This window comes from Procambarus clarkii, chromosome 79 (genome assembly GCF_040958095.1).
Source record: "Procambarus clarkii isolate CNS0578487 chromosome 79, FALCON_Pclarkii_2.0, whole genome shotgun sequence".
Classification (NCBI taxonomy): Eukaryota; Metazoa; Arthropoda; class Malacostraca; order Decapoda; family Cambaridae; genus Procambarus; species Procambarus clarkii.
In genome coordinates this window covers 11,165,065-11,179,897 of record NC_091228.1, presented here as the reverse complement: position 1 = coordinate 11,179,897, position 14,833 = coordinate 11,165,065, and the positions used below count along the sequence as shown (strand labels likewise).

Below are 14,833 nucleotides of genomic sequence, written 5' to 3'. Positions count from 1 at the left end.
AATTTCGGCAATCTTAAAACTTATACAGTGCCCATATTAGCTAAGTATCTTATCTTTATTTGATGCATCTGGTAAAGTGTAGTGTAGTAGCTGGGTGATTGACCGTGACGATGCATGATAACACCAAACCACAGGTGATTACTTATTATCACCTGTAACTCTTAAATTCTTGAATATAGAGATTCAGTAGTTTAATTAGTTGCTACTGTAAATATTTGTCTTGCAGCACGTGAGAAGAATTCTCCCTGCCGCCTTCTCCCATGTTAATCCATCCCATTCGTCAGCCAGCCGAGCCCAGGGAATTAGAGGAAGCGTCGTGGCTTACATAAAGGAATCGTCTTTAAGCTAAGATTCTTTGTATTCATTCATGAACTTTCTGAATTACTTACATGCAGAATTCCTCAGGATTAACATGTGATTATTGTGACTATCATTATTATACTATAATCTATGTTCCCATTTATGGTAATGACATTAGTTTCACTATAATTCATAGGATTAGCTTATTATAATTTGGATTAGTGAACGAACCACACTAGTTCCTGGACGTACTGACTTCCAGTAATAACCCCCCAATGTAGGTGTTTGAGGGTTTGATTCATTTAATTATACAGCCCATTAATTATTTCTATGATCATATTCTCTAGTATTTTATCCATAGTTACTGGTTCATCTAGTAATTATCTAATGATCAGAAATTCTCAGTTTCCCTCTTTACTATAAAAGCGGGTGGTCCTTCGTAATTTAATTTACTACATTAATATTTAAATAATCAGATTCAAGCCCCAAATATCCCACATAGGTCGAGTCTCGCTTGTTCATCATTTCCTCTTATCTTTGTGGGTTCTCTGACATGCTGGGTTAAAAAGTTTCTAGTCACCACCTCCAATAGTTTGGCTCTCCACGTATCCTCGCCTCCATGCGGTTCCTTGTTCTCCCAGTCAATCTTACCGTGATTGAAGTCCCTCATGATGAGCAGGTGGGATCTATTTCTACAGGCAGCAGAGGCTGCCCTCTCAATTATAGTGTTAACTGCCATGTTGTTGCTTTCATACTCTTGATTGGGTCTTCTGTCATTTGGTGAAGGGTTATATAACACTGCTACTACTATTTTTGGTCCTCCCATTGTCATGGTGCCTGCTATGTAGTCTCTGAAACCCACACAGCCCGGTATTGCCATCTCCTGAAAACTCCATTTCTTTCTCATGTGTAGGGCCACTCCACCTCCTCCCCTACCTTCCCTCTTTTTCCTTATTACTGTGTACTCCTGGGGAAACACGGCATTCGTTATGATTCCAGAGAGTTTTGCTTCAGTGAGTCCGATTACATCTGGGTTAACTTCTTGTGCTCTTTCCCTTAGTTCACTTGTCTTGCTTGTGATCCCATAATTTTCGAGTACATTACCCTGAAACTGACTCTCTTCTGCTTCTCATCTGGGGGGGGGGGACCTGTGGGATCTGGGGTGAGCAGGAGCTGGGAGGATCTGGTATGGGGAGACTGGTGGAGGAGGAAGGGCTTGGGAGGGGTGGGGGGAGGGGGGGTAAGGGGAGTGGGTGAGAGGGGGGAAGGGGGGGGTAAGGGGAGAGGGTGAGAGGGGGGAGGGTAGAGGGGGGTTGAGAGGGTTGGGGGGGTGAGAGGGCGAGAATTGGAGGAGCATGGGGGGAGGGGAGGCTTGGGGGGATGGGGGAGAAGGGGGGGCAGAAAAGGGGGGAGGCGTGGGGGGAATGGGAAGGCTGAGGTGGGTGAGGAAGAGGGAAGGGTTTAGGGGAGTGCTGGACAGGGGAAGGCTTAGATGGGGTGGGATTAGGGGGCGGGGGAAAACGGAGGGCTTGGGGGTGGGAGAGATGGGAGGGCATGAGGAGAAGGGAGGGCTTGGGGGATGGGGGAGAAGGGAGGTCCTGGGGGGAGGGGGGAGTGGGAGGAGGGGGGTGGGTGGGGGTAGAGTGCCTTAGGTGGGTACTTAGTGGGGGCTGACAGGGGACGGGGCAGGTAGGGTATCTGTTGGGTAGAATGTGGGTGTGGTGCCCCACTCCCTGTGGCTATTGCACTGTTTGAGGAGGATTCCCCACTCCCCTCTGAGAATGAAGGGTTTGGGGTTGTGGTTCTCTGATTCCTTTCTCCCTGTGATCCTTCCTCGCGTCTGCTGCCTGCTTTCTCACTTACCTTTTTATATCCCTCTGCAGGAATACTTTTTGAACTTCTGTACATTTGCTAGACCGCTCTTCCTTGTTAACAGTTCCTCTTTCATGATTTCGCTCATGAAGACCACTTTTATCATCCGGTCTCTGTCCTTGTTGTACTTTCCAAGCCTGAAAACCTTTTCAACATTTTGTTCATTTCCCTCCATCCTTACCTCTTTAAGGATCTCGGTAACTATGTTTTTGTCCTTGTCTCTCCGCTCCTTTGGGCTGGTCCCTGTTTGCTCTTTAATGCCTGCTACTACTACTGCTCTTTTTATCTCTATCAGCCAGCTAGTACATCTAGCTGCTTCCTGAGAGGAAGCCACTTCCATGGCAACTTCCCTAACTGCAGACCTAGCTTCAGGACTCTTTTTAAGCATTTCAGCAAATGAGAGCTGTGTTGTGGAGGTCCCCTCCACAGTAGCATTCCCATCTCCCTGAGGTACGGCTTGTGTCTGGTATTGTGGAGAAGAAGTCTCCTTCAGGCATCTTATCTCCTCCTTTGCTGCCCTTAGTTCATCCTGCAGGTAGGCTACTGTCTCCCTCATTACCCTCAGTCCTTCACTGAATTCATCCCACATTTGCTGGAATACTCCCTTCATCCAGGCTTCCTGTTCCATCCCATCCTCTGAGTTTGTTCCAGCCGTGATTGTCATCCTGCGTTTGTCACCCCGAGTTCGTGCCCCTTCCATGTTTACCCTATGAGAGAGAGAGAGAGAGAGAGAGAGAGAGAGAGAGAGAGAGAGAGAGAGAGAGAGAGAGAGAGAGAGAGAGAGAGAGAGAGAGAGAGAGAGAGAGAGAGAGAGAGAGAGAGAGAGAGAGAGAGGGGAGGGAGAGAGAGAGAGAGAGAGAGAGAGAGAGAGAGAGAGAGAGAGAGAGAGAGAGAGAGAGAGAGAGAGAGAGAGAGAGAGAGAGAGAGAGAGAGAGGAGAGAGAGAGAGAGAGAGAGAGAGAGAGAGAGAGAGAGAGAGAGAGAGAGAGAGAGAGAGAGAGAGAGAGAGAGAGAGAGAGAGAGAGAGAGAGAGAGGGAGGGAGAGAAAAAGAATGGGGGGGGGTGAAGAAAGAGAGAGAGATAGAGAGAGGGAGAGAGAGAGAGAGGAGAGAGAGAGAGGGGGGAGAGAGAGTGAGGAAGGGGGGAGAGAGAGAAAGAGAGAGGCGAGGAGAGAAAAGGGGGAGAGAGGAAGAAGTGGGAGAGAGAGAGAGAGGGGGGGGGGGGGGGGGGGGAGAGAGAGGGGAGGGGGATTGATTGATGATTGATAAAGATTAAGCCACCCAAGAGGTGGCACGGGCATGAATAGCCCGTAAGTGGTACAATTTTTTTTTTCTCAGTATTCTGAGGTTGCATTTAACCATCAAGCTGTTATCGCGGAGGAGGATACTGCTTCACAGTCTTTATAAGGGTGTCCAGCTGCTGGACACCTTTGTTGACCAGGAGAGTGGCTGTGTTGATGGCTTCAGGGTGGCCACTACATGATTCAGGAACTCTTAAAGCTCTTCTAAGGTCATTGGTTGCTTCACATTCCAGAAGATAGTGAAGTAATGGCTTTTCTGTGACAGTTTGGCAGAAGATGCACTCTCTCTGTCGGGGTTCACCAATCTCCCAGTTGCATCTGTAACCTAGACGTAGTCTATATAGCCTAACTGCTATTTCCCTGTGGATTCCTTTTGGGATATTTAACCTTTCTAATTTGGTTGCCTGAAGATACCATGTTGCAGATGGCGAACCTTCAGCTATTCTCTGGTGCAGGTAGGCTTTGTTGAAATGTGAGAGTTTTTGGTGATGATGTTTTTTTATGTTCTCTAGGCTGGGTTGAATTGTTTTATGTATCACTGGATGACGAGTTGCCAATTTAGCAATTTCATCAGCTTTTTCATTTAATGGGATTCCAATATGGGATGGGATCCAGTTTAAAGTTATGTTGAGTCCTGTACCTTTAGCGACTGCTCCAAGATACAAAATGGTGGTAATTATTTCCACATTATCTTTCCATACTGTTTTTTGTCCTAGTATTTGAAGTGCAGCTTTTGAGTCTGTGTGTATGATTGCATTTTGAGTGTTTTGTGCAATCACATATGCGAATGCCTGTTGTATGGCAAACAGCTCAGTTTGGGTTGATGATACTAGTCCTCCCAGTCTCCAATATGCCTGTACGCTGGTCGTGCAAAGAGCAGCGCCAGCACTCTCATTTTCTGTGTCCACCGATCCGTCTGTGAAGATGTGGGTGGCTCCTGCTACTGCTATGCTATACATTTGCTCTTCTATTATGCGCCTTAGGATTGTCGGATCATAGGCAGCTTTTTTCATTGGGGGGAGGGAGAGAGAGAGAGAGATGTGTGTGAGTGTGCATGGGGGGGGGGGGGGTGAGGTGGAAGAGAGGGAGGGGATGGTGAAGGTGTGTGGGGCGGATTAGAGTGGGAGGGTTATGGGAGGGTGTGGACCATATGGTTTGGGAGGCTGTGTGTACTGTTGTTGCTATGATGGGAGAGGGTGGGGGTGAGAGAAGTGGGTGGGGAGTTGTCTCGGTGTAGGGTTAGGTGTTTTTTTCACACTTCGGTGCCACAAACTAGTTCCCACATGAGCCGAATATTTCCTTGAGGATCGTTTCCGTTTGTTAACTTATATCCAAGACTAACTATTAAAAAGCAATAACACTGAACACTGTTTGACTGACTGACTTTGTGAGAGGCCTTACCTTACCATCAATTCAAAACATCCCACAGCACAAACAGGTGTTAAAAGTACTGTTGACAGTCGGGTGTAGGACTGCTGTCCCCATCCACGCCGCTGCCAGGCGTAGGTCCCTCCAACTTGTCGCTATCTATCACCAGTACTCTGCTTCTTGTTCCTCTTAGCACCGATATTGTTCTAATGCCACACGTTTAGATTCACTTCTTCACTATCCTATTCACTATTTGGTATGATCTTCACTATCGCATCTAGTTGTGTACACTCTGACCATGCAGTGGCCCACGTGCTTGTCCTGGCACTGTTGTCGTACCCCTGATCTTGTCTAATATTCCCTATCGGACACAATCCATAAATATGCTAGTTTTTAATTGGTGTGTGGCATTTTGTATTATCACTGAACACCGAATTTCACGTGTATCCCTCTGATGTCCCGAAATATGAAGCCTCATTGGCGAGCGCGGCGTAACGTGACCACCTCCCTGTGTGTGTGTGTGTGTGTGTGTGACACACACAGGTGACCACACCTGTATGTGTGTATGAGTACTTACTCGCCTAAATGTACTTCCTGGGTCATGCATCAGCTCCTGGCCACCAGCTTTCGGTAACTTTATACTTTATTTAAGTGACTGATCCGTTTTTCTAATCGTGTTCATAACCTGTAAGAGACAGTAACTGTACTGAGAAACGGTCTGTGTGAGCAATGAGAGAGAGAACCGTGTGAGCAGTGAGAGAGAACTGTGTGAGCAGTGAGAGAGAACTGTGTGAGCAGTGAGAGAGAACTGTGTGAGCAGTGAGAGAGAAAACCGTGCGAGCAGTGAGAGAGAACCGTGTGAGCAGTGAGAGAGAGAACCGTGTGAGCAGTGAGAGAGAGAGAACCATATGAGCAGTGAAAGAGAAAACCGTGTGAGCAGTGAGGGAGAGAACTGTGTGAGCAGTGAGAGAGAGAACTGTGTGAGCAGTGAGAAAGAGAACTGTGTGAGCAGTGAGAGAAAGAACCGTGTGAGCAGTGAGAGAGAGAACCATATGAGTAGTGAAAGAGAGAACCGTGTGAGCAGTGAGATAGAGAAAACTGTGTGAGCAGTGAGAACTGTGTGAGCAGTGAGAAAGAAAACTGTGTGAGGAGTGAGAGAGAGAACCGTGTGAGCAGTGAGATAGAGAAAACTGTGTGAGCAGTGAGGGAGAGAACTGTGTGAGCAGTGAGAGAGAGAACTGTGTGAGCAGTGAGAGAGAGAACTGTGTGAGCAGTGAGAAAGAGATCTGTGTGAGCAGTGAGAGAGAGAACTGTGTGAGCAGTGAGAGAGAGAACTGTGTGAGCAGTGAGAGAGAGACCTGTGCGAGCAGTGAAAGAGAGAACTATTTGACAAGTAGGAGAGAGAGAGAGAGAACTATTTGACAAATTAGAGAGAGAGAGAGAAGTATGTGAGCAGTGAGAGAGAAGTTTGTGAGTAGTGAGAGAGAGAACTGTGAGAAGGGTGAGGAACATCTGTGAGAGCAGTGACAAGTGAGAGACAAGTGTAAAAGATGAGAGATATCAATTCTCTTATTCCCAAATATATTCAGTCATTGATTCTCGAAATCAATGACTTTTAGACATAGATATTGAATAGTTTCTTCGCAATTCCATCTAAACTTTACCCTTTGTGTTTTTTAATTCATCTTGACTTTGAATGAAAAAAATGCGTTGTCGACACCATCCCTCCTGCAGTCATAAAAATATGGGCATTCAAGTCTTTTGTGGGAAATTTTTACCCACCATATATAATAATCATCTAAGAAATGTATAATTTCTATATTATATCTATATCATATCAAAATCGTATCAAAATCATATCCGAATCATAATAGATTCATTATACAGCTTGATCCTAGATGACAATGCCACTATGATCCCGTACGCCATAGGGCCCTATAGATGCCTACGTGACACAGTGCATGATCTCTCATGGATCCAGAAGCTTCTAAAAGGATTGGTTAATTGAAAAACTATTGGAACATTGATTCGTTTCCGGTAGAGATTACAAATCGAATCCTTAATAAGAATCAGTAGTACTATCAAGTACTACTTTTAATCTTTATATCCCATTTCTAATTATATTATAATCACATCTTATCTCAATCACAAGTCTAAACTGTAAAAATAATCAATCAATACTTATAGAAGACTTCCGTGCTCTGGGAGCATGGGAGGGGATCTGGGGGAGAAGCGCCCTCGAAGCCCGACAGCACCACGCGTTGTTGACAACTGTGAACAAGTGTGACGGATCCTTAGCGAACATTACCAGCTCAAGGACACCTTATCTAATATTATTATCACCAGTGAACACTCTCTAGAACTGGGGGAGTACCTGGATAATATCTACAAGGAAAATCCTAGAACATTTATATAAAATAGGAGTATATAGTGGAGCTCATAGTGACACGGTTTCCACCACCTTCATTCCTAATCTTCATCAACTATCATTCTTCTGCAACTGCAGGGTCAATCACGTAGCAACGCTACCAGATCATCATACAGCAAAGCTGTGATATAAAATATTGTGCCTAAACTCAACAAGAGAAAGTTAATCAGTCTGGCACCCTGTCAGACAGGCACTCCGACTGGCAGAGAAGTATATTGAAGGTTATTTTGGTATATGATTGGCCAATTGTATGCTTGTGTGACTTTAATATCCTATAAATCTGTCTGTCGGTTAAAAAACGAGGCAACGCCTCATTTTTCAGTAAGTTTATTAATATTGTAGACGAGCAGTAGGTCCTTATCCAAGCACTAGATCTCATGAGTGTCCATTTGTGTCAGAAAAAGATTCAGCCGCAATGCATAAATAAAGCCTCATGAGTGTCCATTGTGAGGAAAAGGATTCAGTCAAGCTGACTATACATAATCATATAAATTGAATATAAATATGTCTGCATATATACTTGAATATATAAATTAAGTTAACAATTGCTTGCTTAGTTATTTTATAAGTTATCATATAAGTTCATTGAATTGAATATAATTTTAGTACTTAGGTAACAGTACTTAGAATACATTTAAAGTCATTTATTATACTTTTACTATTTAAATTGTTGTTTATAGTATAAGTACATATTGGCTGTTAATAGTTATGGTGCTAGGTTAGACTATGTATGTTTAAATCCCTGATTTAAACTGAGCCAGTGTTCAGTCATATAACTAAATTTATCAAATCTTATCCTTGTATAAAATACAAGCTGATGTGAGATCCCTGTCTACATGTGGACTGGAACGTCTATCAACTAATTCATTCACCCCACCTGTCCCTTACAGCCTACAATCTGTTATTAGGAAAAGAGGAGCTAGGATTTACAACCCTAGCTAGAGATTTTAGATGAATTAATTTGCAGACAGTAATTTTTTAATTTAGTTCAGTACAAGTCACTAGTAGTCTCCTATTATATCAATCCCAGCAGGTTTTTCCCACATCTTTTGTATAGATATATGAGAGTGAGAGATGTTTGGGAGCTATAAGAGCTCGTATATCATTTTATGCTGAAGTTCCCTTTGTTTTCTCAGCCTGTGGAGCCACCCCAACCTACACAACGGGACGTGCCTATCCGGAAGACTGACGAGCCCAGCAAGGTGTAGCCAGCAGTCTATCTAATGAACTTTCACCTCGTCCTAAGGGACTATACCAGCTTCTGCTAGATATTTTCACAGCTTCTGAAGCTTTACGACAACGGCAGATTCACAGGCTAGCCTGGATCACAGTTCTTTGAACACACAACTCATGTACCAAGGATCTAATTTCAACATTACTGTATTTAAATAGCTTGCAAACAAGCTATTCATAGTTACTAACTCGTTAATAATATCCAGTTATCCCTACTGATTTATTGTTTTATTCTCTCCTGTAAACCTGCTACACCATTATACACATCATTCATTCATATCTTGTAATTTCTTACATCTAAATTTATATTTCTGGCAAAGATTGAGTGGCCAGTGTTATGAACTCATGTAGCCTCATATATAGGAAAGTTTACCAGTGAATAATTCCTCTGTATTTATTTAGACTAAATTTAATCTCTGATATTTAATTATTCTTTCTAAGCAGACTGTATATTTTATTAGTAATCTTCACTGATAAACTTCCACTTCATACAATTTAAGGATTTATAATTTCAACCACACGAAAATTAATCAATGAGTTATTTTATTAGTTGGATTAATTATTGTAAAGTCATATTATTTAAATCTACCAACGTTATGGGTATTATTTAAAACATATCACAGCTTAGCTGTCATAGTAGAAGTTCTGAGTATCCAAGCCGGACTCTATTCAGTCACGTGGATCATGGCGTCGTTAAGATACAGGGGCCAGATTCACGAAGCAGTTACGTTCGTACTTACGAGCGTTTTCCTTCTTAGCATCTTTCTTGCAGCTACGTCGGTATTCAGGTTGGCATTTAAGTATGAAAATCTTCGTAAGTACACACCGTCGCGCTAAGGACACTCTCGACCACACGTAGCTTTACGTAAACTAGATATAACTCAATTGTTCTTTACTATACAACACGGAGGATCAATTTTATTATAAATAAACATTTTAGCTGGAGAGTCTCATCAAGAAGGAGTCCTTATTGTTAGCTATATAAGCATTCTCAACTTGAAACTTGTAGTAAATATGTCTTTTATGATAGTACAATTAGTTTTTTAATAGCAATATATTATACCAGTAGTAATTAAAGTAAATAAACACTGATGAACATGAAATATGAGAGGTGATGATCCCGTGCTGGTGAGAGCATTTACCACCACCAAATGCCCCTGTTCACCTAGCAATAAGTATAGCTATCGGTGTACTTTAGCTATACATACCCATTATTAATTGATTTTGTTTGGTTTAATTTTTAAATTAAATCTGGGTGAGACATAAAAGAAAAATTATGCTGCACACATGATGTTAGGTAAGGGTAAAAATTTCAAAAACTTTTGTCATTGAATACCTAGGCATATAATTATGACTACATATATGGACTATTATGGCTTGTTAAAAAAGAGAGAGAGGGGGGGGGGAAGAAGCAGGGGTCCAAGACCTCTTCCTGTTACACAATTTGGCTGTGTGTAACAATAAGTAATTATCAAAAGAAGGCACCAAGCCGGGAAGGCTATGTAGCAGCATTGTGTGTAACAATAAACCTATTTTTTTTTTAGCAGATAATGCACCTGTGAGTAAAAAAAATCCTGTCAGCTGTAAAAATATTGATCCAGTTATTAACATAAAAGATATAATGCAACAAATTTTTAGGGTTTTTTAAACTATCATTTCTACTGTATATCCAAAGAAGTGAAAAATTGAGACATACTGCACAATTTAATGATTGAAAAGAATACAGTATTAATAACATTGTCGTCGTCTTTTCATCTTCTAGTGTGTCGTTTGGTCAACATTACTAACATTACATATCAATATGGGATCTTAATGATCCATGGTTAACATTTATGATTTAATAAGGATAATATTGGTAATAATAAATATTAGCCCCCACTAGCAAAATATAGGTACAGCACAAGAATATCTTCCAATAATCTTGAGTGTATGAAGTAATTACAGAGCTCAAAGTACCTCATACCATTTGGACTGAAGTCACTGATAACAGTGAAATCACAAATATAGTGTTGGAGAGTATGTCCACTTAAGTAGGACTGAAAACATGTTTTTTTACCCAGAGGTTTATAAACCCATGGAACTGCCTAAACGCTGAAGTCGTTAATGCCAAAATCCAGCTAGAAAATATCATTAGGACAATTGGCGGGACCTTTAAAAACGAGGTGGCTTGTTTCTGTCCTCGTCGAGGCCACTAGATAGTTTGTGGCCCTTGGGTAAATTTAGGTAAATGTATACGTAAATAAATACCATCGCTTCTCAACTCTTGGAAGCGAAAAGGAAAGCCACACAATATCTCTTAGAATTACGTAGGTAAAAAAAAATATATAACATATTTGTTTACTGCAATGACGGTGCTGGCTGTAGAAGGTGAAAAACCTAGTTTTACTTCAAAATGTACAAATTTTATAAGAAAATTTGATGTAAATATGTGGCAATTGAACACGGGTAAGCTCCGATATGTCAGCGTCATGATTGGCTACAGCTGTAAGGTGAAAAATGCTACCTTCTCTCTGATTGGCCAAACGAAACGCCCTAGTGACCTCTAACGAGACTTAAGTGAAATTGCTAAAATCTTCGTAAGTACATCTTTCTGAACTGGACGTAGGAACGTCCTTAGGCAATACTTAGGAACCTTCATAGCACACTTACTTACGAAGACATACATGGAGCTTCGTGAATCTAGGACCAGATCTGGACAAGAATCAGTCATGTTGTTTCGTTTCACTAGATAATGTTCCACATTAGTAACTTCCACAGTCTCACTTTACCTGTTAACACGTAACACCATAAAATCTACTACTATAATGTATTCAGTTTCTATGAATTATTCAAATAATAGAACTTTTGGGATGATATTAAATTTGGTTACCCTTTGGTGTTATTAGGCATACATTATAACTGCTATAGTACGTAAATAAATGAAAGAACTCTAACACAACAACATTGAACAGAAAATGACTTCCCAGGAACCGATGGTGTGAATCTGAGCTGCTCAGCTCCACGAGAATAACTTGTAGATCACAATACTCGGGATGACAGCTGACACATTAACACAGTTCCATTTTCAATATGGCTTCTCCCCCTCCCTCCTCGGGCATCACCTCATGAGAAAAACGACTATTGGAAAAGTGGGAGGACGAATAGTAGTGTGTCTCGGAGAGTGACGACGAAAAGGGGTGACCTGAAGCCTGTTGGGTGGTCGTTTCGTGATGGTCCACTGTGTTAGGGCCAAGAAGAGGCCTCTATGTAACCTTCAAGATGATCGTTTGGGCAGGTGAACATCTGGTACCTGTGCACTGACCCCCTCCCCCCGCTCCCACACTCAAGTCAACACATAAAAAAGTCAACAGTGACAGTCAAAATTAACTTATATGGGCCACTTGGAAGAGCGCCTTTTTTTACGTCGACCAGCAAGCGTCATCACGTCATTATTTTGCGGTAAGAGCCTTTTAAATTACCATAGGTTGCCTAATGCAGAAATATCAAGTTCACAGTGATTGTGTGTGAAGTGTAAATTAAAAATGTTTGCATAAATAAGGAGATTATATAAGGAGTTTAAAATGAAATGACGTGATGAAGGCGGGAGCGACACATGCTTGTGCAGCGGTAGTCGGTGATTGACTGATGGGGGTTTGCAGGCACGTGAAGATTTCTGATGCAGACCGACTGGTGATGTTCGGGTTATAAGAAGAGTTTTATTTAACAACTGTATAGCGGTTTTTGAAATTATATTATTTTGTTACGATAAAATTACAGGTTCATAAATGGTGGACGCAGTTCGTTCATGGTAGAGGCAGCATCGATTATGTGGGACTGCAAGAGGACTGTACTTACTCGAGGCCAAACTGATAGATAGTTCTGGTGTTGATTCGCAGGAAGATTAATCACTAAAGAGGAAACCTGTTGGCTAACAAGAGGAATAAATACCTGTGGTATGCCTGACGCAGTGAAAAGTGAGAGTATTGATTTATTATGATTATTAATTTATATGTGTGGAAGCCAAGCTCAGATTACGAAATTACGAATTGCTAAGAAAGGGCGAGCAGCTGCCTAATGAAGAAAATTATGTTATCTTGAGGTTATCTTGAGTTGATTTCGGGGCTTTAGTGTCCCTGCGGCCCGGTCCTTGACCAGGCCTCCACCTCCAGGAAGCAGCCCGTGACAGCTGACTAACACCCAGGTACCTATTTACTGCTAGGTAACAGGGGCGTTCAGGGTGAAAGAAACTTTGCCCATTTGTTTCTGCCTCGTGCGGGAATCGAACCCGCGCCACAGAATTACGAGTCCTGCGCGCTATCCACCAGGCTACGAGGCCCCGTTAAGTTAAATTCCCCTGCAGTTTTCAAAATGCGATTCCTCCCAGAAATATAACTCCTGAACGTTATTTACGGGGAGAATTAAGGGTAATTGCACGAATTTAGAATTTTAAATTACGACTTTTTATACCAAAAATATGCAAATTAGTGAAAACGGAGATTGGTCAGAATTTCCCCAAATCCTCTTGCAGTTTTAAAAATACGATGAATAATATGACGCTTCAGCGTTATTTCTGCCCGGAATTCAGGGTGATTGCACGTATTTGGAGTTTTAAATTACGACTTTTTAATCCGAAAATATGCAAATTAGAGAAAACAGTGATTGGTCAGATTTTGCATAAGTCCCCCCTCCAGTTTTCAAAATACGATGCCTATAGGAAATATGACTCCTGAGAATTATTATTTTTTTTTGTTAATTCACGGTGATTACACGTTCTGCGTTCCACGGACCCTAGAGCAGTCAAGCAGGGAATTGAAGACAGGGGCGAGGATGCAGAAATCTTGAACTAGGAACTGGAGACAAGTCGAAGAGGGGGGAGAAAATTCGGTGGCCCAACCACAGTGGGTAAGAATTGCAGCTGGCGCTGTGGTTTGGTGGTAAAGTGGAGTTTCTCATGGTTGCTCGCTGATGTGTCTTAAGGAGGCAGGGCTTCTCGTCGCGGCGTTCTTTATAGCATTTCGTCGGTGTTCTTCTGTTTACTTGATTTTCTCAGGTGTAGATCGTCGGTGTTCTTCTTCTTCTTCTTCCCAGGCTTCCTGGCCGGTCTGTTGGTCTTGCTATGCGTTGACATGGTGAGGCTATCGTTGGAGGTAGTGTCCAGCAGGAAATCTTCGGTTGTGTTGGGGTGCTTCCGTGGAGGTAATGGTGTTCCAACCGAGACGTCCTCATCCGATGAGTCGGCTGACTCAGAAGCAGAGGTGTTGGATCTTGAGGGATGAGTTCTTGCTTGTTGAGGCTTGATGGGACCTGCAGCTGATGTATAACATTCAGAGGGTTCACACATGATAGGTGGAACTGTGGCAGTTGTCGATGGAGGAGGCGTCGGCGTCTGGGTGGCTAGTGATAATGTTGCTGGAGGAGCCGGCGTTGCAGCTGTTGATAGTAGATCCGTCAGCACGGCGGCGTTCACGGTGATGTCCGAGACCGGATCCGGATCTTGAGAACTAGTGGTTGAAGTGGTGTTGGTGTAAACTTCATCAGGAACGTTGAAAGCTGGGAGACCATTTGCTTTGTAGAGAATATTTAGAATTCTAACATATACTTGGGGGTTATTGCCAACTATCATACTGGCCGCTGATGTCAACGCTTGAACTGTGCTGTATAATGATTGGTCGGGGTGGGCTGGAGGTGGCAGTGGCTGGCTCGATGTGTGGCTGGTTGGTTGGGAGCTCGGCTCCCACTGTTCTTGATGACTTCTTGTCTATGAGGACAACGAATGAAGATTGCAGGATGATCGCCGCATAGTGTTTCTGACGTGCAGATAGAATAATGGTGATCAGCTGAGAAGAGGCTACACTTCTGAATACGCTGATTACACATGCTGGTGGAGTGGGTGTACTCGTAGCACCGGAGGTACTGGTTAACGATGTGGAAACGTTCCATCTTCACACGGAATTGAGGAATGTGGATACCGAAGCTGTAAACACCATTTCTGATAGCCAGAGTAGCCGAATCTACGGTCTGGAAGGTCAGCTTCAAGGAGTGATATCTGTTGATGAAGTTAGCTTCCTGGAGCCATAAGCCCGGGTTGGATTCATTGAAGTCGTTCATGAATGCACTTTTATCTCCTAGATCTTGTTCTGCGATCCACTGGCTGAGATCATGAACAATGACAAAGCGTGCAGCAAGGTACTGACGTGGGAAGTTGAGATGAAGGTGATGTCTGAGAAAAGGTGGGGCTGTAGAACAGAACTTTGTCGAGGTCCTCCTCACTATAGAAGAAGAAGAGGATGTCAGTGCCTTCCTGTCTGATGTCGTTGGGTGTCACTTCTGTAACTTCTCTAAATACCTTCAGGA

The 14,833-nt window shown here is 42.8% G+C and overlaps 2 protein-coding genes across 3 annotated transcripts in view; one reads left to right on the top strand and one right to left on the bottom strand.

Annotated features, from left to right (window-relative positions):
• LOC138357673 (alpha-crystallin B chain-like) overlaps positions 1–8,719 on the top strand; it is a 46,250-nt gene extending 37,531 nt beyond the window's left edge. For both annotated transcript variants that reach the window (XM_069314675.1, XM_069314674.1), the window contains one exon: positions 8,404–8,719. In XM_069314675.1, the coding sequence (XP_069170776.1) occupies positions 8,404–8,491 (88 nt within the window). In that variant the 3' untranslated portion in view covers positions 8,492–8,719. The remainder of the gene's footprint in view (positions 1–8,403) is intronic.
• Positions 8,720–13,484: 4,765 nt separating this feature from the next.
• On the bottom strand, positions 13,485–14,102 carry LOC138357659 (uncharacterized). Its single transcript, XM_069314665.1, has one exon. It carries the CDS (start codon positions 14,100–14,102, stop codon positions 13,485–13,487), a length of 618 nt encoding a protein of 205 aa, XP_069170766.1.
• Positions 14,103–14,833: the final 731 nt, after the last annotated feature.

Bases quoted from the DNA above. Each gene is read 5' to 3' on its own strand.
- LOC138357659 (XM_069314665.1), bottom strand. From the start codon at position 14,102: ATGATAGTTGGCAATAACCCCCAAGTATATGTTAGAATTCTAAATATT.